We start from the raw sequence: 24,117 nt of genomic DNA on the forward strand, positions 1-24,117 counted from the left end.
GGGGAACATTGTTACATCTGAATGTACCACATTAAACGGCACATCCATAACTATTAATTTTAAATAGCAAAATAGCTACATGCAATAAATGGAGGTTGGGCCTCATTCTGTGATAAAGCAAATGTACAGTTTGTATGATCCTAATTTTTTTACAGTAAAGTGGGAAGGTGGTTTGTATCATATGAGCAAGTAAAAACAAGATTAAAACCTGGGACTGCTTTTATTTTCACATGTTGATCATCTCTGGGCAAGTCACTAGCTCAGATACAGTACATATTTATTTTTATTTAACTAGGCAAGTCAGTTAAGAACAAATCCTTATTTACAATGCTGGGCCAATTGTGCGCCACCCAATCACGGCCGCATGTGATGCAGCCTGGATTTGAACCAGAGACTGCAGTGACCCCTCTTGCACTGAGATGCAGTGCCTTAGACCGCTGCGCCACTCAGGAGCCCAAATTTGTGTCTTTCTATAAACTTGGGAACCAGTGAACATTTCTTGTTGTGGTTATTATTGTCAATCATTTTGTTGACAGAACCCATTGTATTAAATATCAACTATTAAAAAAAATATTGAAATTCTTTTATCTTTTTCATTCTTCTGGAAGGTTTAGCATGGCTATACATTTTAGAGAAGTTGACTAAAGCACAAACAGACATGCCTACTAGGCATGACAAAGAAACATGCAGTTTTCATGTGACATTTTGAATGACATGTAGATGTTTTGTTGTTGCTAGTAGTTATGGTCTCATTGTGCCTATCTAGACTCGTATTCCTGAAACTACATATTTGAAGCTGCAAGAAAATCATATGTATATCAAACCATTTAGAAATGTTTACCCCGATGTCACACATTGGCCCCTTTATTTATAGAAAAAGACCCATATGTAGTACAAAACCACTGAAGTAAAAATGTGTTACACATGACTTGTCCGGTAGAGTCTGTTTCCATGAAATTATCCATGGTCTGACACCATATTAACATCAAATACATATCCGAGGAATGGTGTGTAAAACTTAACACAGCATTATGCAACTATGTGGTTGGGCTGCTTTTGCCATGAGCGGTCCATGAAAGGGGCATACTGGTTGAGGCTACTCCACGCTGAGAAACTTCCTCTTTTTGGCAGTGTGTGTGTACGAGTGGTGGCGCCACTCAACGTCCGCTGTAGCCTCATTCTCCAGGGTACCAAGCTTGATCATGTACACTACAGACGGAAATCCAGTTGTTAAAGCACTAGTTTATAATATAACAATTATAATGATGTGTGTACATCATCAACACACACAAGAGGAAGATACACAAATGGTATAGGGGCTGCAGTGCAATTAATACAAAATTCCACCTTGTAAAAAAAAAAAAAATCCTTTGATGTTGCTAATGATGAGAAAGGGAAAACATTGCACTTACATTTCATTTCAAATCTAGGCCCAACTTCTGACAACTCAACATTCTTGTGGTCCGTTTTCTTGTAAGTGTGATGTCTGCAATGAAAATAGGTCCTTTAAGTGAATAAGTCTGAGTCTAGAAAATTAATCAGAAAAACACAAGGTACATTTTCCCAAATAGCTCATCCAAAGCATCCCCCTACTCACCTGAAAGATATAAAATCCTCCTGGTTGGCAAATGTGACAACTCGTCTACTGTCCTCTTTAGGCACTGGGAACAAATACTTGAGGATATTGGAAACCTGATTGAGATTTACTTACAGTCAGTGTCAAACATTTGCATACACTACTCAAATAATACGTTTATTTATTTATTGAGAATTGTTAAGTGTCAAGCCTCACCCTCTGGCCAAGTCGTGAGGAGAAGTTGTGAAAAATGAGGTGGGGGTAGGCCTCAGACATGGTTCCAATGTCCGGCACATCATGTCTCATTACCACATTGTAAAGGGTGAAGTACGCAGTTGGTCCAAAAGGTAGGTGGCACACCACCAGCCCATCTATTAATACCACAGGCAATATAAAAGTAGTTATTTTAAGGTTACCTCAATGCAGTGTTTTTATACTTGGAAATAGTAATTATAGTCTACCCAGATCCATTTGTGCACTCTTGCCTACTCTATTGCTTTCTTGTGAAGCCAAACATGGCACGGCAAGGAGTGACAAGGAAATAGCACGATATAGCACAAATAGACTGGATAATTACAACCGCTGTTCGCATTAAACAAACACCTAATATTATTAAACCTAGAGAAATAATAGTGCAGGGCTATGATACTTAATTGAGAGGATTTGGTGTTGGTTATGGATGGGCTTACCTGGCTGTCCTCTGGTTTCATGAACAATGACCAGGTCTGTAACATTGTTGGCTTTACAGGCTTGTACCAGAGCATTGATCTCATGACCTCCCCTGTTCATACGCTGAGCGCCTGGGAAGATCAGCTTCACCTCCTGTCAACAGCAAAAGATACACATCAGGCACAATTGAGGAGATGTCATTACTGTAAACATACTTTGTGTTAGAGATTGGGCAGAGGACAGACATTTAACAAGAACGCATCTCTCAAATAATCTTTCTACGATTCCTTAATCCTATCTCCTTGCCTCCTATCTTCTCCAAAGCCTTTTTAGAAGGAGGCGAGTAAAGAGGATGCAAAGAATCAAGGAAAGACAAATTGAGAAAGGGCCAATATCTTGAGACATAATGGGGACAGACTTTGACAAACATCTTGAGTCGAGAGCTGGGGTCTCTTGACGTTGTGACCATGACCTTTGGATCCTCCACTCCAGCCCATTTATACTCATCATCCATGTGAGAGCTGACACCTGCACACACAGAGAAGCTCCCAGTCAGTCACTGGTTTGCTCATTGTCATGAGCGACATAATATTTACAGTGGATGTGCAGATGCAGAACCTGATGTGCGGAAAAAACAGAATTATATGGAGAATGTCATTTTATTTCTATGGAACAAACCTTCCGCTCCCTCATCGTCATACTCCAGCAATTTCTGTAACTGTACTGCTTCTCTGCGAACCTCTGTAGGGATGAGACGATTGTCTGCGAAAAAAAAAGAAGAGTCAAAGTCTTGGAACTAACTAATGTTACCCAAATTGTCACTTGTTTTCAAGGCCATGCCTATTGCCATCCTAAAAAGTATCAAAACATTTCAGATTGTTCATCATTCACCCAATCTTCTGAATTACATGCAATCCTCACCATCAAGAGCAGATTTCAGCTTCTGTTTCTTCTCCTCAATCGTCCGCACTCTGTCCTCCTGGGCCTTCCTATACAGATACTCCCGTCTCAGTCTCGTCTCTCGGCGAAGCTACAATCAGACACAAACACACCATGTACAGTTGAACATTGGCTATATCATTCATTCATAAGACAGTATCATGGATTAAAGTGTAAAAAATGTAAACTAAAAAACCACCAGGCATAAATGAACATAGTGGCTCTCCATGAGACTCATGAAACATAAATAAAACCAACAAAGATCAGTCTAATAAAATCTTAAATACACAACAGTCCAAAATGTCCACTTGGCTGTGTTTGGCTAGCAAACTAGCTAGCTAGCTAACGCTATGAAGCTAGCTAGCATGGTAACCTGGATCAGCAACGTTGAAACAGAGTGTCCGACATCAAAATATTTGTTTAATTTCTACACTGGAGTCAGAAATAATCTGATGTTTTAAGCAAATATGAGATTATTAAAAGCTAAACAAATGTTCAGTAAATTTACCATTGTGTTGCTTTGCTAACACTCACTCACACGCATGGGAGGCTGTAAGGAAGACACCAACACTCTTTTTCATTGGATACGCCAACAGCCAATGGCAGTGAACAAAACTGTCTAGCTGGATGACAAGTACACGCCATCGAAAATAAAAGTCCCAGATACAAGCCATAAGAAACATTGATTGAACCAAATATTGGAAATTCATTAGCATTTAACGTTCGCATATTTGAGTCATTAGCTGTTTTTTTTTTTTCACAGATATCAGGACAGCTTCCATTCACATTTCTAAATGTGTACTAAGCTATGCTATATTTGCCTATTAAACACTCACAACTTTTAATTATATGATTCAATGTGATTAAATCAACCCAACTATGCAAAAACAAGAAGAAGAAAACAAGCGCTCTCTATAAGGCTCGATATATTTGATTGGCCATTTTCTGACATGCCCCTCTCAGACACTGACATACACTGACAAAACCACCTTCTGCTCGGTTTTATCTCATATTTTGAACATTCAACAACAAAAATGTTTCACTGTTCTGGCTTGCAGGTAAGGTCCAGATATGCTTTGAAAAAGTGCTTGAGACTTTTTTGTGTATTTGTTTTGAACATTTGCTGTTTTTGATCTGACCTAGGATGGATTTCAATAACCAAAGCTAAATTGAAGGCATAGCAACAAAAAATTGTTTTACAGAGTGAATATTGTTTTGACTGAACTGATATTCAATACTTACTGTACATATTTGTTTAAGTGTTTGTTACAATGTTACAAAACACTGTCAGCTGTTTTCAAAATAGAAAAGTTAAAGTTACAGATGACTCATAACAATTAAATCTACTTTATGAAACAATTTGGGATGCATAACAAGTTTAATTCTACTGCCATTCACATGCTAACAGATTCTACCCCCAACCCATAAGACTGCTGAACAATTAATCAAATGGCCACCAGGACAATTTACATTGACCCCCCCCCCCCACCCCCACCCCCTTTGTTTTTACACTGCTGCTACTCACTGTTTATTATCTATGCATAGTCACTTTACCCCTACCTACATGTACAAATTTACTTCGACTAACCTGTACCCCCGCACATTGACTCGGTACCGGTACCCCCTTTATATAGCCTTGTTATTGTTATTTTATTGTGTTACTTTTTCTTACATTTTTTACTTTAGTTTATTTAGTAAATATTTTCTTAACTCTATTTCTTGAACTGCATTATTGGTTAAGGGCTTGTAAGTAAGCATTTCACAGTAAAGTCTACACCTGTTGTATTTGGCACGTGACAAATTTGATTTGATTTGGTTGTGATATTTGAGATGGGAAATTCCCCAAAACTTTTCATGAACTGATGTCTTGATAGGTCTACGCCTACAAGTACAATTTGAAAATTAGCTATGTAGCGTACGAACGGTTTGGCCTACAAACTAATATGACCACTCCATGGACACGTCTGAAGGTAACCAGTACCAGTTAAAATCCTTAAGAGTCTGTTGATGCACCTGTGCATCAATCTAAGTAACAGAAGAAAAAAAAAATGTATGAAATTGTATGAAATGTATGCATTCACTACTGTAAGTCGCTCTGGATAAAACATGATCATCATACAGTATGCTGTATAAAGAGTTTGGATAACTTTCTATGGATCTAATTTAACTGCACTGTATGACTAAATGACTAAAATGTAAATGTAATAATACAAAAATCCCCATCAAAATCTGTTAGTGTAAGCTAGCAATGTTTTTTTGCATGGGCTGCGTCTCAATCCGCAATATATAAGGCCGCTCGAAGCTCCACTCTGTTGATCTACGTGCGTGCACATGGGTGGAATGGGATTTTTGGGGGCAGCGGACTGTTTTCGTTGCGTTCCACCCAGAGAGGAAGTCCGCCTTGTGTAGTGTATATCCACTAGGGGCTTGGGGAGCCAGAGTAGCTTACCAAGCTAGAGGGGCTGAGGCACTCTTTTTTACTGTAGCTAAAGACAACATGCCTGTTTACAAATACTAGTAGCTAGCTAGTTACATGTCAGTCTAGCAATTTTGGCTCCCCACTCATTGCAGGCCAGCTGCTGCTACCAATGCCAGAGTGCTTGCTGGGGACCCAAACACCAAGCCCATATGTCTTTGTGGGATGCGAGGCCTTCCCTCTGAGGGTAAACATGATGCGACCATATCCAGGTAAGATACATTAAATACATGTGACTATATACATTTGTGAAAATTATACCAATATAGACATTGTAATGATATGCATAAAAGTGATCAAGCATCTTAGTAAGAGAATAAGGGCCTATGTCCAAAGCATATGCTACGCAGTTGTTACAGTACATTGATAGCCTTCATATTCCTGTTCAATACTAATGGAAATGCTTATTTTATTCAAAGGGTCTTCTGGCCTTGATGACACTAAGATCTACAGCTACTGCCACTCAAGAACCAGAAGAATTTCAGAGAATTGCTTTGGGATCCTTGCTACAAGACGCGAGGATCCTAGAGAAAGCTGAGACCATTGTGAAGGCCTGCATGGCCCTCCACAATTACCTGCACCACGGACACTAGACATTGACAACACTGTCATCAACACAGTACATCCACCCCATGTTTGTTGACCACTCCACAACCACTGGGGACCTGTGTCCAGGAGAGTGAAGACAGCTTCCTGGACCCAAAAAACATGTAAATGTTGGAGTGTGGTTTGGAAAACGTGTTTACATACATTCTCTTATTCTGGTTGATGTCTGTCATGTTGAGCTACACAAAATGGTTTCCCTGTTCTTCTTATTCACACTTTACAAATCACAATAATGACAGTCACTTCATCCTTGTTTTAGTTTTTCATATTCTTTGGAGGCTAGACCTTGTTATGTGTAGTTGCCTTTCAGTGGAGACCTTCCTGCTATAGTACATGGGTGAGATTGAGTGGTCAGCTGTAGACAATAAGGACAGACCCCCAAGACATTAACCTAATCTACAAAGTAGTACAAGTTTACTGAGTGACTGATTCAAAACAGTAATATTTTCTGCCACAAGTACAAATACATTTGCAGACCTTTTAGATATTTATTTACTACCTCAAGAGGGAAAATAGTGATACGGAAAACACAGGGTAAAGTGTGGTGAAAGGGGAAATAAGAGAAAAAACTAAGTAAACACCAGTAACAAGAATGAGGAAATAAGTGAATATAAAAAAATCATGCAAAAACCCCCCTGTAAATTACCCACCACCCTTACGTGTGAATAAGAAAAAAAGCACACAACACGTTTTTGGAGTGAGACAGAGGGCTCTGGGGCGGACTGTTTTCGTTGCGTTCCACCCAGAGAGGAAGTCGAGAAAAAAAAGCCGATACCGATTAATCAGCCGATTTTAAACATTTATTTGTAATAATGACAATTACAACAACACTGAATGAACACTTATTTTAACTTAATATAATACATAAATACTATCAATTTAGCCTCAAATAAATAATGAAACATGTTCAATTTGGTTTAAATAATGCAAAAACAAAGTGTTGGAGAAGAAAGTAAAAGTGCAATATGTGCCATGTAAAAAAAGCTAACTTTTAAGTTCCTTGCTCAGAACATGAGAACATATGAAAGCTGGTGGTTCCTTTTAACATGAGTCTTCAGTATTCCCAGGTAAGAAGTTTTGGGCTGTAGTTATTATAGGAATTATAGGACTATTTCTCTCTATACGATTTGTATTTCATGTACCTTTGACTATTGGATGTTCTTGTAGGCACTTTAGTATTGCCAGTATAACAGTATAGCTTCCGTCCCTCTCCTCGCTCCTACCTGGGCTCAAACCAGGAACACATCGACAACAGCCACCCTCGAAGCAGAGTTACCCATGTAGAGCAAGAGGAACAACTACTCCAAGTCTCAGAGCGAGTGACGTTTGAAACGCTATTAGCGCGCACCCGCTAACTAGCTAGCCATTTCACATCGGTTACACCAGCCTAATCTTGGGAGTTGATAGGCTTGAAGTCATAAACAGCGCAATGCTAGAAGAATTGCGAAGAGCTGCTGGCAAAATGCACGAAGGTGCTGTTTGAATGAATGCTTACGAGCCTGCTGCTGCCTACCATCGCTCAGTCAGACTGCTCTATCAAATATCAAATCATAGACTTAATTATAACATAATAACACACAGAAATACGAGCCTTTGGTCATTAATATGGTCAAATCCGGAAATCATCATTTCGAAAACGAAACGTTTATTATTTCAGTGAAATACGGAACCGTTCCGTATTTTATCTAACGGGTGGCATCCCTAAGTCTAAATATTCCTGTTACATTGCACAACCTTCAAAGTTATGTCATAATTATGTACAATTCTGGCAAATTAATTACGGCCTTTGTTAGGAAAAAATGGACTTCACACAGTCCGCAATGAGCCAGGCGGCCCAAACTGCTGTATATACCCTGACTGCTTGCACGGAACGCTAGAGAAGTGACACAAATTCATGTTAGCAGGCAATATTAACCTCTCTAGGGTAGGGGGCAGTATTTTCACGGCCGGATGAAAAATGTACCCAAATTAAACAGCCTACTACTCGGGCCCAGGAACTAGAATATGCATATTATTAGTAGATTTGGATAGAAAACACTCTGAAGTTTCTAAAACTGTTTGAATGATGTCTGTTTGTATAACAGAACTCATATGGCAGGCAAAAACCTGAGAAAAATCGAACCAGGAAGTGAGAATTCTGGTGCTTGTAGTCCTTTCAAGTCATTGCCAATCGAACACACAGTAACTTAGGGTTCATTTTTGCACTTCTCAAGGCTTCCACTAGATGTCAACAGTCTTTAGAAAGTTGTTTGAGGCGTCTATGATGAACAGAGAGCCAACAAGAAGGTGGGAAAGTTGGTGACCCAGGGAAGGACATCAGTTCATTGGCGCGCATTCACTTGAGAGGTAGCTGTGTTCCAAAACGTTTTTCAAGACAATGGAATCGTCCTGTTGGAATATTACTGAAGTTTCATGTTATAAAGGCCCTAAAGATTGATGCTATACAACGTTTGACATGTTTGAACGAACGTAAATATAACTTTTTTACTTTTCGTCGTGACATTTTCCGCGCGCTTCCTACACTTGGAGTAGCTAACTGAACGCGCTAACAACAAGGAGCTATTTGGACATAAATTATGGACTTTATCAAACAAAGCAACATTTATTGTGAACCTGGGATTCCTGGAAGTGCCTTCTGATGAAGATCATCAAAGGTAAGTGAATATTTCTAATGCTATTTAATATTTTAGATGACTCCAAAATGGCGGGTATCTGTATTGCCTAGTGTATTTTTCTGAGCGCAGTACTCAGATTATTGCAAAGTGTGCTTTCCTCTTGAAGCTTTTTTGAAATCTGTCACAGCGTTAGCATAAAGGAGATGTTCATCTATAATTCTTTGAATGACAGTTTAATATTTTATCAACGTTTATGACGAGTATTTTTGTAAATTGTTGTGCTGATTCACCAGAAGTATTGGAGGCAAAATATTTTCTGAACGTCACGCGCCAATGTAAAATGGGGTTTATTGATATAAATATGAACTTGATCGAACAAAAAATGCATGTATTGTGTAACATGATGTCCTAGAAGTGTCATCTGATGAAGATCGTCAAAGGGTTAGTGCTTCATTTAGCTGTGTTTTGAGTATTTGTGATGCATCTAGTTGCTTGGAAAATGGCTATGTTGTTATTTGTGTCTATGTACTCTCCTAACATAATCTAATGTTTTGCTTTCACTGTAAAGACTTTTTGAAATCGGACAACGTGGTTCGATTCAGGAGAAGTGTATCTATAAAATGGTGTAAAATAGTCCTGTGTTTGAGAACTTTGAATTATGACATTTTGTGGTTTTGAATTTGGCGCTCTGATTTTTCACTGGCTGTTGAATAGTGTGAACCGAAAGAGGTTAACTAAATATGCAGGTTTAAAATATATACTTGTGTATTGATTTTAAAGAAAGGCATTGATGTTTATGGTTAGGTACATTGGTGCAACGACAGTGCTTTTTTCGCAAATGCGCTTGTTAAATCATCACCGGTTTGTCGAAGTAGGCTGTGATTCGATGAGAAATTAACAGGCACAGCATCGATTATATGCAACACAGGACACGTTAGATAAACTAGTAATATCATCAACCATGTGTAGTTAACTAGTGATTATTTTAAGATTGATCTTTTTTGTAAGATAAGTTTAATGCTAGCTAGCAACCTACCTTGGCTTCTTGCTGCCCTCGCGTAACAGGTAGTCAGCCTGCCATGCAGGCTCCTCGTGGAGTGCAATGTAAGGCAGGTGGTTAGAGCGTTGGACTAGTAACCGGAAGGTTGCAAAAAACGAATCCCCGAATCCCCCCTGAACAAGGCAGTTAACCCCCGTTCCTAGGCCGTCATTGAAAATAAGAATGTGTTCTTAATCTGACTTGCCTAGTTAAATAAAGGTGTTTTAAAAAAAATTAAATAGGCAAATCGGTGACCAGAAATACTGAATACTGATTGTTATGAAAACTTGAAATCGGCCCTAATTAATCGGCCATTCCGATTAATCGGTCTACCTCTTAGTCGCAGGATCCTTAGCTTAGTGATGAGCTTTGAGGGTACTATGGTGTTGAACGCTGAGCTGTAGTCAATGAATAGCATTCTCACATACGTGTTCCTTTTGTCCAGGTGGGAAAGGGCAGTGTGGAGTGCAATAGAGATGGCATCATCTGTGGATCTGTTTGGGCGGTATGCAAATTGGAGTGGGTGTAGGGTTTCTGGGATAATGGTGTTGATGTGAGCCATTACCAACCTTTCAAAGCACTTCATGGCTACGGATGTGAGTGCTACGGGTCTGTAGTCATTTAGGCAGGTTGCCTTTGTGTTCTTGGACACAGGGACTATGGTGGTCCGCTTGAAACATGTTGGTATTACAGACTCAATCAGGGACATGTTCAAAATGTCAGTGAAGACACCTGCCAGTTGGTCAGCACATGCCCGGAGCACACGTCCTGGTAATCCGTCTAGCCCCGCAGCCTTGTGTATGTTGACCTGTTTAAAGGTCTTACTCATGTCGGCTACAGAGAGCGTGATCACACAGTCGTCCGGAACAGCTGATGCTCTCATGCATGCCTCAGTGTTGCTTTCCTCGAAGCGAGCATAGAAGTGATTTAGCTCGTCTGGTAGGCTCGTGTCACTGGGCAGCTCGCAGCTGTGCTTCCCTTTGTTGTCTGTAATAGTTTGCAAGCCCTGCCACATAAGACGAGCGTCGGAGCCAGTGTAGTATGATTCAATCTTAGCCCTGTAATGACGCTTTGCCTGTTTGATGGTTCGTCGCAGGGCATAGCAGGATTTCTTGTAAGCTTCTGGGTTAGAGTCCCGCACCTTGAAAGCAACAGCTCTACCCTTTAGCTCAGTGCGAATGTTGCCTGTAATCCATGGCTTCTGGTTGGGGTATGTACGTACAGTCACTGTGGGGACGACGTCCTCGATGTACTTATTGATAAAGCCAGTGACTGATGTGGTGTACTCCTCAATGCCATCGGAAGAATCCCGGAACATGTTCCAGTCTGTGATAGCAAAACAGTCCTGTAGTTTATCATCTGCTTCATCTGACCACTTTTTTATAGACCGAGTCACTGGTGCTTCCTGTCTGTGGTGGTAAATAAACAGCCACGAAAAGTATAGCTGAAAACTCTCTAGGCAAGTAGTGTGGCCTGCAATTTATCACAATATACTCTACTTCAGGCGAGCAAAATCTAGAGACTTCCTTAGATTTCGTGCACCAGCTGTTGTTTACAAATATGCAGAGACCGCCGCCGCCGCCCCCCCCTTGTCTTACCGGAGTGTGCTGTTCTATCTTGCCGGTGCAGCGTATATCACGCAAGCTGAATATCCATGTCGTCATTCAGCCACGATTCCGTGAAACATAGGATATTACAGTTCTTGATGTCCCGTTGGTAGGATATTCGTGATCGTACCTCGTGTAATTTATTGTCCAATGATTGCACATTGGCGAGTAGTATTGACGGTAACGTCAGCTTTCCCAGTCGCCTTCGCCGGGTCCTGACCAGGCATCCGGATCTTTGTCCTCTGTACCTGCGTCGCTTCCGCTTGCAAATAACGGGGATGTCGGTCCTGTGGGGTGTTTGGAGAATGTCTTGTGCGTCGTCTTTGATGTAGTAAAAATCTTTGTCTAATCTGAGGTGAGTGATCGCTGTCCTGATATCCAGAAGCTCTTTTTTTGCCGTAAGATACGGTTGCAGAATCATTATGTATAAAATAAGTTACAAATAACACGAAAAAACAACAACACATAATAGCACAATTGGTTGGGCGCCCGTAAAACTGCTGCCATTTCTTCCGGCGCCATGTTATTGGTCACTGACAGACTCATTTTCGACACCTCAAACGAGTTTACCACATATGCATCCTTACTCAAAAAATGCATCCCAACAAGAAGCGATTCATTATCATTCATACACGTATCCTCTACTCCAATTTTAGACAATTTCATTTTTTTTCCCAGATTTCGCTACTACTGTTGTCCATTCAGAACATTCGTCTTCACCAATTATGCTTGACGCGCTGCTTGATTCGAACTCAGCATCCACTTCCGCCAGCTTTCCTACCAAAAGTAGCAGAATGTCTCTTCTGTGTAGAAAAAAAGTGTTGTAGACACAGGGGCAGGACTTCCGTTGAAAAACTCACTCAATACTGCCCCTAGTCTTCACAAGAAATGATACATCTGTCGGGTTTCAATTTCCATGTAGAAAAATCTGCGTTGAATAACGGAGCGTATAGAAGATGCCCCTTTTATGACACGACATTGCAACACTGCGCTATGCTCGGTCGGCTGTAGAGCAGAGCTGTTGTGAAGGAAGTTGTCAAGGAAGTGAGTTTGTGTTTATACAGGAGCTGGCGCCCCCACCTATCGTCAACCAATCATTGTTATAACATTTGAGAAGCGCACAGCGATGCGGTACAGAGCTTGATTTGGCCTCCGCATGCCTCAGGAGGATTGACCATGTAAAGCCTCTAAATTGGCTTTTGTGCCTTGATCACACAGACAGAATTACTGCATTTTGGTACACCAGAAGTACATTAATTTCCAATGGAACCCTGCGTTTGCGTTCTGTGTGCTGCATACACTGACTTTATCAAACTGTATGCGTAGACGGCTTGACAGAAATGGTAGCAGAAGGTAAAAGTTGAACTTTTGTTGTACACATATCCAGATGATGCTGCTTACCATTTTTCGCAAGCTCTGTTGGTGTGATCGAGGCATTAACGTCAGCCTTCCGCAACTGCGAAAATCGGTTTTCTCACGAAAACGTCTTTAGCTTCCGAACGGTTTGGCATACAAACTAATATGACCACTCTATGGACTTGTCTGAAGGTAACCGGTGCCAGTTTTTAAAACTGGTAACTGGTACAGGTTACCTTCAGATGAGTCCAAAGAGTGGTCATATTAGTTAAAAACCTTATGAATGTGTTATTCAACGCGTTTATGGGCTATAGTTAAAAGTCCATATTCAAAAAATAATATATATATATATATATACATACAGTGCCTTGCGAAAGTATTCGGCCCCCTTGAACTTTTCAACCTTTTGCCACATTTCAGGCTTCAAACATAAAGATATAAAACTGTAATTTTTTGTGAAGAATCAACAACAAGTGGGACACAATCATGAAGTGTAACGATGTTTGTTTGGTTAATTGGGGTTGGGACTCTCAGTTGAAGGCAGGTGTTGTCTATTTGCCTTTGATTGAGAGTCCCATATATTAGGGTGTGTTTGTGTTTGTCATTTGTGGGAGATTGTTCTGTGTTTAGCCTTGTGCCTTGCCAGACTGTTTTGTTGATCGTTAGTTCTTTTGTTATTTTTGTGTTCATTTAGAATTTATTAAACGTCAAGATGAGCATACACATACCTGCTGCGTTTTGGTCTCATCACTACGACAACTGTGACAGAATCTCCCACCAAACCAGGACCAAGCAGCGGAAGAAGGAGCAGAACACGAATTATATGGACTACGCTGAAGAAAGGGATTTTTACAGGGACACTCGTGAGAAATGGACTTGGGACCAGATTGTGGCTGGAGAGGGCCCATGGAGAAAGGCTGGTAAGGACCGGGAACGTTACCGAGGAACATGACTGGCGTTGAAGCACGAGAGGCACCCCAAATAAAAAAAAATTTGGGGGGCACACGGGTAGTTTGGCTAGGCCAAGGAAGAGCCAGAAGCCAGCTACCCGTGATTATATGGAGGAGCGTATGAGGTGGAGGGCGCCATGTTTTGCGGAAGAGCGCACAATCTCACCCATACGCACACACAGTCCGGTGCGAGTTATTCCAGCCCCTCGCAGGTGCCGTGCTAGAGTGGGCATCCAGCCTGGTAGGAGGATGCCTGCGCAGCGCATCTGGTCGCCGGTACGCCTCCAAGGACCAGGCTACCCAACTCCCGCTCTACGCACAGCAACCATCAGGCCCCTGCACAGCCCAGTCTGCCCTGTACAAGCACCCCGCTCGGACAGGGCTACTAGTTCCATCCAGCCAGGACGGGTTGTGCAGGAGGTAAGATCAAGACCGCCTGTGCGCCTCCATAGCCCGGTGTTTCCAGTTCCTGTCTCTCGTGCGGACCCGGAAGTGCGTCAGCCCAGTCCGACTCGTCCTGTTCCCGCTCCCCGCACTAGCCTGGAGGTACGTGTTCCCAGTCTGGTACGTCCAGTACCAGCACCACGCACCAGGCTTCAAGTGCGTCATCCCAGTCCGAAGTCGCCAAGGCTGCCCGTCAGTCAAGAGTCGCCAGAGCCGCCCGTCAGTCAAGAGTCGCCAGAGCCGCCCGTCAGTCAAGAGTCGCCAGAGCCGCCCGTCAGTCAGGAGTCGCCAGAGCCGCCCGTCAGTCAGGAGTCGCCAGAGCCGCCCGTCAGTCAGGAGTCGCCAGAGCCGCCCGCCAGTCAGGAGTCGCCAGAGCCGCCCGCCAGTCAGGAGCCGCCAGAGCCGCCCGCCAGTCAGGAGCCGCCAGAGTGGCCAGACTGCCCGGAGCTGCCAGAGTGGCCAGACTGCCCGGAGTTGCCAGAGTGGCCAGACTGCCCGGAGCTGCCAGAGTGGCCAGACTGCCCGGAGCTGCCAGAGTGGCCAGACTGCCCGGAGCTGCCAGAGTGGCCAGACTGCCCGGAGCTGCCAGAGTGGCCAGACTGCCCGGAGCTGTCAGAGTGGCCAGACTGCCCGGAGCTGCCAGAGTGGCCCATCGGCCCAGAGTCTGCCGATGACCAAAACCCAAGGGAGTCTAGCAGCAACCTTGAACTGAGTAAGCTTGACAATTCAGAACTTAAAGAGATTAACTGTTTAATTGCTGAGTCTGCATACAGGGTGGAGAGGTGGAGGTCTGCCCATGATCCGGAGCAGGGGGAGTCTGCCTACGGTCCGAGGCTGATCGGGTCGGTCGGCACTCTGGAGGACAATAGGCCGGAGCCTGAACCACCACCTGCATAGGTGGGTTGGGGAGGGGGGGTGTAGCACAAGTGCCGTCGGTGACGGCAGCCACCCTCCCTTCCCTCCCTTTAGTTTAGGGGGATTTTTTGTTGTTGTTTGGGGTTTTGTTATTCTTGAGGTGCTTCCGGGGTTAGCACCTTTGGGGGGGGTACTGTCACGATATAACCCGAGGTTGGAGACACACTACAGGCTGATCCAACTTTGATGTAATGTCCTTAAAACAAGTCAAAATGAGTGTCACGTCCTGGCCAGTATAAGGGTTAATTGCCATTGTAGTTTGGTCAGGACGTGGCAGAGGGTATTCGTTTTATGTGGTTCGCGGTGGTGTGTTTGTTGAAGGGGCATTTGATTTAAGTATTCCGGGGTTTTGGGGCACTGTTTGATTTTCATGTATTCTATGTTTAGTCTAGTGTGTCTGTTTCTATGTTTGGTTAATTGGGGTTGGGACTCTCAGTTGAAGGCAGGTGTTGTCTATTTGCCTTTGATTGAGAGTCCCATATATTAGGGTGTGTTTGTGTTTGTCATTTGTGAGAGATTGTTCTGTGTTTAGCCTTGTGCCTTGCCAGACTGTTTTGTTGATCGTTAGTTCTTTTGTTATTTTTGTGTTCATTTTGAATTTTTAAACGTCAAGATGAGCATACACATACCTGCTGCGTTTTGGTCTCATCACTACGACAACTGTGACAATGAGGCTCAGTAGTGTGTGTGGCCTCCACGTGCCTGTATGACCTCCCTACAACGCCTGGGCATGGTCCTGATGAGGTGGCGGATGGTCTCCTGAGGGATCTCCTCCCAGACCTGGACTAAAGCATCCGCCAACTCCTGGACAGTCTGTGGTGCAATGTGGCGTTGGTGGATGGAGCGAGACATGATGTCCCAGATGTGCTCAATTGGATTCAGGTCTGGGGAACGGGCGGGCCAGTCCATAGCATCAATGCCTTCCTCTTGCAGGAACTGCTGACACACTCCAGCCACATGATGTCTAGCATTGTCTTGCATTAGGAGGAAACCAGGGCTAACCGCACCAGCATATGGTCTCACAAGTGGTCTGAGGATCTCATCTCGGTACCTAATGTCAGTCAGGCTACCTCTGGCGAGCACATGGAGGGCTGTGCGGCCCCCCAAAGAAATGCCACCCCACACCATGACTGACCCACCGCCAAACCGGTCATGCTGGAGGATGTTGCAGGCAGCAGAACATTCTCCACGGCGTCTCCAGACTCTGTCACGTCTGTCACATGTGCTCAGTGTGAACCTGCTTTCATCTGTGAAGAGCACAGGGCGCCAGTGGCGAATTTTCCAATCTTGGTGTTCTCTGGCAAATGCCAAACGTCCTGCACGGTGTTGGGCTGTAAGCACAACCCCCACCTGTGGACGTCAGGCCCTCATACCACCCTCATGGAGTCTGTTTCTGACCGTTTGAGCAGACACATGCACATTTGTGGCCTGCTGGAGGTAATTTTGCAGGGCTCTGGCAGTGCTCCTCCTTGCACAAAGGCGGAGGTAGCGGTCCTGCTGCTGGGTTGTTGCCCTCCTACGGCCTCCTCCACGTCTCCTGATGTACTGGCCTGTCTCCTGGTAGCGCCTCCATGCTCTGGACACTACGCTGACAGACACAGCAAACCTTCTTGCCACAGCTCGCATTGATGTGCCATCCTGGATGAGCTGCAATACCTGAGCCACTGGTGTGGGTTGTAGACTCCGTCTCATGCTACCACTAGAGTGAAAGCACCGCCAGCATTCAAAAGTGACCAAAACATCAGCCAGGAAGCATAGGAACTGAGAAGTGGTCTGTGGTCACCACCTGCAGAACCACTCCTTTATTGGTGGTGTCTTACTAATTGCCTATAATTTCCACCTGTTGGCTATTCCATTTGCACAACAGCATGTGAAATGTATTGTCAATCAGTGTTGCTTCCTAAGTGGACAGTTTGATTTCACAGAAGTGTGATTGACTTGGAGTTACATTGTGTTGTTTAAGTGTTCCCTTTATTTTTTTGAGCAGTATATATACTATATACTAATATATATATATATAGACCTAAAGGGGTCCTAAAATTGAACCCCGGTACAGGTGTCTTCTTTTTTTAACCCATAACCATGTGTGTGAGGTGTATACTTTTGTTTCAAAGTAGATTGGACTACAACGAAACAGTCTGTGCGACCCTGATTTAGCCCACTGCAGTAAAAGGTTTTAAGTATGCATTTTTTCAAGATGACTGATGAGAAAAGTGCACTACATGACCAAAGGTATGTGGACATCTGCTCGTTGAACATCTCATTCCAAAATCATGGGCATTAATATGGAGTTTGTCCCCCCTTTGCTGCTATAAAAACCTTCACCCTTTTGGGAAGGCTTTCAACTAGATGTTGGAACTTTGCAGGGGGACTTGCTTCCATTCAGCCACAATAGCATTAGCGAGGTCAGGCACTAATGTTGGGCGATTAGGCCTGGCTGGCAGTCGGTGTTCCAATTCATCCCAAAGATATTTGATGGGGTTGAGTTCAGGGCTCTGTGCAGGCCAGTGAAGTTCTTCCACAACGATCTCGACAAACCATTTTTGTATGGACCTCGATTTGTGCACGGGGGCAATGTAATTTTGAAACAGGAAAGGGCCTTCCCCAAACTGTTGCCAGAAAGTTGGAAGCACAGAATCGTCTAGAATGTAATTGTATGCTATAGTGTTAAGATTTCCCTTCACTGGAACTAAGGTGCCTAGCCCGAGGTGTCCACATACTTTTGTATATATAGTGTATCGTCCAACCCACTGTAGAATTTGTGATTTTGTCACTTGTATAATAAATTCGATAAATTAGTTTATACTGGATTAAGCGTACATTTTAGTTTACTGTATTTTCCAACATTCCATCCATCTTGTGCCAGTATCAGTTATTTTTAAGTCTTGGTCCCAATAGAATCTTACCTGTCAAATGAATATCATTTCCAGACTCAAATAGGATTCCCTCAACATTGCGCTGATGTCCAAATGATTTCAAATCGACATTTCGTGACATGACATTTTTATGTTGCATGTATTTGAAAATATCTACATTGGCCAGTCCAAATTTGCTTTTTTATTCTGCCATGGAAATAATTGTGTTTCCTATTACCAAGTAATTTATGGTTTCTATGCCTTTAGTTTTCCATGTGAACCAATTTATCGGCGAATTCTGAAACGCTATCGAATGCAGAGGCAAAAAGTTGATAAACTTTGGAGGGGACAATTACATGAAATTTTCTCAAGAGCAATTCCTGAGGGGGACACCAAAAGTAGTGCTGTAACACATAACAACATAGGCTAAATGTATATTGAGGAACCATAATTACTACTACTGGATAATTGATAGGTAGTTAACTGAAGTGTTGTCCCAACTTGTTAAAATGTTTAAATCATTATAATACTACTACTAATAATAGTTATCGCAGTGTTCCTTATCAGTCCAGTATGTATGCAGGTATTTGTATTTACAACCAGCAATACCAATAAAGGCCAGTAGTTGGCAATGGTACTGTACACTGTATGGGTGCAGTTTTCGTAAATACAATGAGAATGCTGCGATCTCATCTAAAATAATCTCCATTGAGAACCATCAAAGTTGGTCTCAGTATTGAATTGACCTTTTTATTTTACTTTTTCTGATACATTTATATAGTCATTAAATATGTTCCACTGGCCTGAGTCGACTACAATAGCTTTAAACCCCACCTCTTTAAGGAATACCTAGGATAGGATAAACTAATCCTTCTAACCCCCCCCCTAAAAGATTTAGATGCACTATTGTAAAGTGGTTGTTCCACTGGATATCATAAGGTGAATGCACCAATTTGTAAGTCGCTCTGGATAAGAGCGTCTGCTAAATGACTTAAATGTAATGTAAATGTCTTTACAAGAACAAAAAGCTCAAAATAAGTACAGTTCTAAAAGCGAAATAACTACTTCAATGAATAACCCAAATAAATAATGTAACGAGTGTCGTGTGTGGAGGACCAAGACGCAACAGGGAAGTGTATACTCATCTTCTCTTTTTAATATATAAGAAGGAGAAACAAAATAAACATGTATACAATTAACAGAAACGACACTAACAGTTCTGTCAGGTGACAAGCACAAAACAGAATACAACTAACCACAATACAAACACACCCCTAATTATAGGACCTTCAATCAGAGGCTACGATAGACAGCTGCCTCCAACTGAAGGCCCCAACACCAATTAACTAAACATAGAAATACAAATGACTAGACAGAACATAGAAATAAACTAACATAGAACAATAACCAAAACCCTGGACTAATAAATCAAATACACCTCTCTACATGGACACATACACACAACCACCCTGAACCACATAAAACAAATACCCCCTGCCACGTCCTGACCAAACTAAACACTAACAAATCCTACCATTACAGGTCAGAACGTGACAAATCAACCAAAATATCCTTCAAAAATACTTATTTATTGTTCAGTGTCTTAACTCTTCAAACAACAGCTTTGGACAAGTATGTCACATAAAGTATGCAATTTTAAATAAAATAACAAAATAAATCATTAGTAAGTGTACTTTCATGCACTAAAAACTAAGAACTACTAAACAAAATAACAAAAACTCAGCAAAAAAAAAATGTCCTCTCACTGGCAACTGTGTTTATTTTCAGCAAACTTAACATGTGTAAATATTTGTATGAACATAAGATTCAACAACTGAACAAGTTCCACAGACATGTGACAAACAGAAATGGCACAGTGTGTCCCTGAACAAAGGGTGGGTCAAAATCAAAAGTAACAGTCAGTATCTGGTGTGGCCACCAGCTGCATTAAGTACTGTGACACATGTGACTAACAGAAATGGAATAATGTGTCCCTGAACAAAGGGGGAGTCAAAATCCAAAGTAACAGTCAGTATCTGGTGTGGCCACCAGCTGCATTAAGTACTGCAGTGCATCTCCTCCTCATGGACTGCACCAGATTTGCCAGTTCTTGCTGTGAGATGTTACCCCACTCTTCCATCAAGGCACCTGCAAGTTCCTGGACATTTCTGGGTGGAATGGCCCTAGCCCTCACCCTCTGATCCAACAGGTCCCAGACGTGCTCAATGGGATTGAGATCTGGGCTTTTCGCTGGCCATGGCAGAACACTGGCATTCCTGTCTTGCAGGAAATCACACACAGAACGAGCAGTATGGCTGGTGGCATTGTCATGCTGGAGGGTCATGTCAGGATGAGCCTGCAGGAAGGGTACCACATGAGGGAGGAGGATGTCTTCCCTGTAACGCAAGTTGAGATTGCCTGCAATGACAACAAGCTCAGTCCGATGATGCTATGACACACCGCCCCAGACCATGATGGACCCTCCACCTCCAAATCGATCCCGCTCCAGAGTACAGGCCTTGGTGTAATGCTCGATAGACGATAAACGCAAATCCGACCATCACCCCTCGTGAGACAAAACCGCGACTCGTCAGTGAAGAGCACTTTTTTCCAGTCCAGTCCTGTCTGGTCCAGCGATGGTGGGTTTGTGCCCATAGGCGACATTGTTGCCAGTGATGTCTGGTGAGGACCTGCCTTACAACAGGCCTACAAGCCCTCAGTCCAGCCTTTCTCAGCCTATAGCGGACAGTCTGAGCACTGATGGAGGGATTGTGCGTACCTGGTGTAACTCGGGCAGTTGTTGTTGCCGTCCTGTACCTGTCCTCGAATGACTGTATTGGCCATGATGTTCAGAATTTCATTCTGTGTTTTTGGGCCTGTGTACATTGTGGTACACTCTGTTAACCACTTCAGTAAATGGGATCAGGTGTGATGTTCGGATGTACTGATCCTGTACCGATCCTGTGCAGGTGTTGTTACACGTGGTCTGCCACTGTGAGGACGATCAGTTGTCCGTCCTGTCTCCCTGTAGCGCTGTCTTAGGCGTCTTACAGTACGGACATTGCAATTTATTGCCCTGGCCACATCTGCAGTCCTCATGCCTCCTTGCAGCATGCCTAAGGCACGTTCACGCAGATGAGTAGGGACCCTGGGCATCTTTTTTTTGTTGTGTTTTTCAGAGTCAGTAGATAGGCCTCTTTAGTGTCCTAAATTTTCAGAACTGTGACCTTAACTGCCTACCGTCTGTAAGCTGTTAGTGTCTTAACGACCGTTCCACAGGTGCATGTTCATTAATTGTTTATGGTTCATTGAACAAGCATGGGAAACAGTGTTTAAACCCTTTACAATGAAGATCTGAAGTTATTTGGATTTTAACGATTTATCTTTGAACGACAGGGTCCTGAAAAAGTTAATTTTTTTGCTGAGTTTATCATACTTTACACCAGGGGTTCTCAAACAGGGGTCCGTGGACCCCTACGGGTCTCTGGTGTAATTGCAAGTGGTCCGTGAAATAAAAGTGTAATGAACGTATTCAGTACCACAAGGTTTTCAATAACTTTACATATAGAGGGGGTGGGGGTCCCTGAGGACCACTCAAAACCTTGCCTGCCTTGCCTCAAAATATGAAGGTGTTCCTGTACCCAAAAAAGGTTGAGATCTACTGCTATACACACTACTGAACTAATGAACAAAAGAACCAAACATATGTTTGCGGGTTTCAATGGATCCAACAAATTGCTGGCAGATATTTTCCCTCTTGAGACTGTCCAGCCTGTCTTTATGTATATTACAACTACGCTGTTCAGTCTCTCTTGGTCCATGCTAGCCCGTAGCCAAGTCTCCAACCTGCGGAGTGCACTGAAACTCCTCTCAGCCTCACATGAAGACACTGGCACTACAAACAAAATTCTGATCAGCACCTCAACTTGGTCAAACAACCCCCGCACCTCCACTGGAAGCCTCCTGAGATCCTCTGCTGCCTCTCCACTGCTGCTACAGGGGTATTTGTTGCGAAAGAAAATCTATGTTCAGCTCAGGGTACTGATATAGAGACTCATCCAACTCCCCCGTGAGAAGTGCTCTTTCCAACTTTTGCAGGACGTTTAGACTGTCCTGGTCAAAACGGTCGCCAAACTGAACCTTCACACAATCCAACACTTAAAAAGATTCTGCCCTATAGTGATCCACTGCTTTGCCAGCAAATTGTCTTGAGTGTGTCTCAATGAATTCAATGGAGTCAATCAATGTTGTTGCTTTCTCATACAGTGCAAGGTAGCTTTCGTCATTTCTCTTGCCCCTAAGAGATGACCACACACACAGTCGACTGCAGCCTGCATACCAGAGACAGTCTGAGCTTTCTTCTGCAGTGAAATGTTTAGGCATTCAAGCTCTCCAAGAACAGCAGAGGCAAGTGTGAGGAGGCCTGCCGTGGCTAATAATTAACTAATAATAATAATTTTCATCAAGCAATGCCTTGTGTCTTCCTGCTGTTTAGTCCACGTGCTGGATAACTGGGCACTGGATTTAGCTGATGTGCTGTTACAGTTACAAAGTGGTGGTGGGTTTGGAAGTTTTGATGTGCTGTGAATTTTACAATGGCTTTTCTCCAGTTCCTAAATCCTGCACTAATGAAGGCAGCTCTTTGGCCAAAAGATGGCTGGCTTGAAAACCCTTGGCTACAGTGAAAACACAACATCCTTTTATTGATGGATTATAATGTAGCCAGAGGAAATCGCGAAACCATTTCTCTTGAAACATCAAGACACTGTTGGCAAGAGTTTGCGGTTCTATAAATTGTGGGTGTGGCTGATATGGTTTTGTGCCATCACTGAGGTAACTGGACACTGTAACAGTTTAGCTTCTGTCCCTCTCCTCGCCCCCAGGTTGGGGCACATCAACAACTGCGTCGTTACCCAAGGCGCCACGGTCCTTGCAGAGCAAGGGGAACAACTAATGCACGGTCTCAGATCGAGTGACGTCACCAATTGAAACGCTATTAGCGCGCACCACCGCTAACTAGCTAACCATTTCACATCGGTTACACTCACCCCCTCTTGACCTCCTTTTCTGCACAACCAGTGATCCGGGTAAACAGCATCAATGTAACAGTTTAACTTCCGTCCCTCTCCTCGCCCCAACCTGGGATTGAACCAGGGACCCTCTGCACACATCAACAACTGACACCCACGAAGCATCGTTACCCATCGCGCCACAAAAGCCGGAACAAGGGGAACAACTACTTCACGGTCTCAGCGCGAGTGACGTCACCGATTGAAACGCGATTAGCGCGCACCACCGCTAACAAGCTAGCCATTTCACATCGGTTACACCACTGTCCCATATACTGGTGGTGCTGGCAACATGGTTGACACCTGGTCCTGCCGTGGCTGTGACACTGTCATCTGAAGTCTCTCTCCCTTCCACCACCCTCACTTACTCGCAGTCTGTCTCCTAGAAAATAAATAAGGTGTTTGCCATACTCCTAACTACCGTTACCCAAAACTACACAATCACAACGGCAATACAATTGCCTTAAACAAATATTGGTTCAGTCACTAGTTTAAGTTGAGAGTGGGGGTATCCATGGCAATTATGTCCTATTTTACAAGTCTAAAAAAGAGAGAAGCTTTCATAATGTTGCCAAACAAAGACTCAACAAACTTACGTGAGACTCTCTGCCAGTCTGTCCCTGCATATCTGTCCCCAACTCTGCTGTCTGTGTGCCATCTGTTGCCTGCTCTGCCCAATGACATCATTATGAAACATTTTCATTAGCATTTCATTTCTTTCTTATGAACATTTTATCAACTAGTCTTTGAGATATTAGGCTACTGTGGTTCTTACTTTGCGTTTTGTTGTACGGAAAAATGCTCTGATGTCCGTCTTTTTTCTGCCATTTTCTACCTGGCTGGCTACACACACATATACATACAGTGTGCAGGTTATTTACAGTAGGAGATGGGCTTCTATCATTCTATAATGGGTTTCGATCTACCAGGTTGCTAGCTAGTCAGCAGGCAAATGTGAAACGGATTGCAGTGACAAGGGTTGGCAGCACAACGTAAACTGC

General features: G+C 43.2%; 1 protein-coding gene across 2 annotated transcripts; it reads right to left on the reverse strand.

Moving 5' to 3' along the window:
- Nucleotides 1-201: 201 nt before the first annotated feature.
- Nucleotides 202-23,257, reverse strand: LOC106580531 (U3 small nucleolar ribonucleoprotein protein IMP4). 2 transcript variants are annotated; one of them, XM_014161711.2, is made up of 9 exons: nt 23,096-23,257; nt 3,167-3,275; nt 2,924-3,007; nt 2,664-2,773; nt 2,266-2,398; nt 1,793-1,947; nt 1,598-1,692; nt 1,413-1,486; nt 202-1,209 (listed from the first exon to the last, which is right to left on the reverse strand). In XM_014161711.2, the coding sequence occupies exons 1-9, from the start codon at nt 23,240-23,242 to the stop codon at nt 1,097-1,099; spliced, it is 1,020 nt and encodes a 339-aa protein (XP_014017186.2). In that variant the 5' UTR covers nt 23,243-23,257; the 3' UTR covers nt 202-1,096. The 2 variants fall into 2 exon arrangements, with proteins under 2 accessions (XP_014017186.2, XP_014017187.1); XM_014161712.2 differs by lacking the exon at nt 23,096-23,257 and adding an exon at nt 3,693-3,797.
- Nucleotides 23,258-24,117: the final 860 nt, after the last annotated feature.

The sequence above is a fragment of the Salmo salar genome, chromosome ssa20 (genome assembly GCF_905237065.1).
Source record: "Salmo salar chromosome ssa20, Ssal_v3.1, whole genome shotgun sequence".
In the NCBI taxonomy this organism is placed as follows: domain Eukaryota; kingdom Metazoa; phylum Chordata; class Actinopteri; order Salmoniformes; family Salmonidae; genus Salmo; species Salmo salar.

Coding starts and splice junctions, on each gene's coding strand:
- LOC106580531 (XM_014161711.2), bottom strand. CDS start 23,242: ATGCTTCGTGGGTGTCAGTTGTTGATGTGTGCAGAGGGTCCCTGGTTC. Junction 1,487..1,597: donor GAGGATTTTATATCTTTCAG/GTGAGTAGGGGG, acceptor TTTTCATTGCAG/ACATCACACTTACAAGAAAA. Junction 1,210..1,412: donor GCCTAGATTTGAAATGAAAT/GTAAGTGCAATG, acceptor TTCCGTCTGTAG/TGTACATGATCAAGCTTGGT.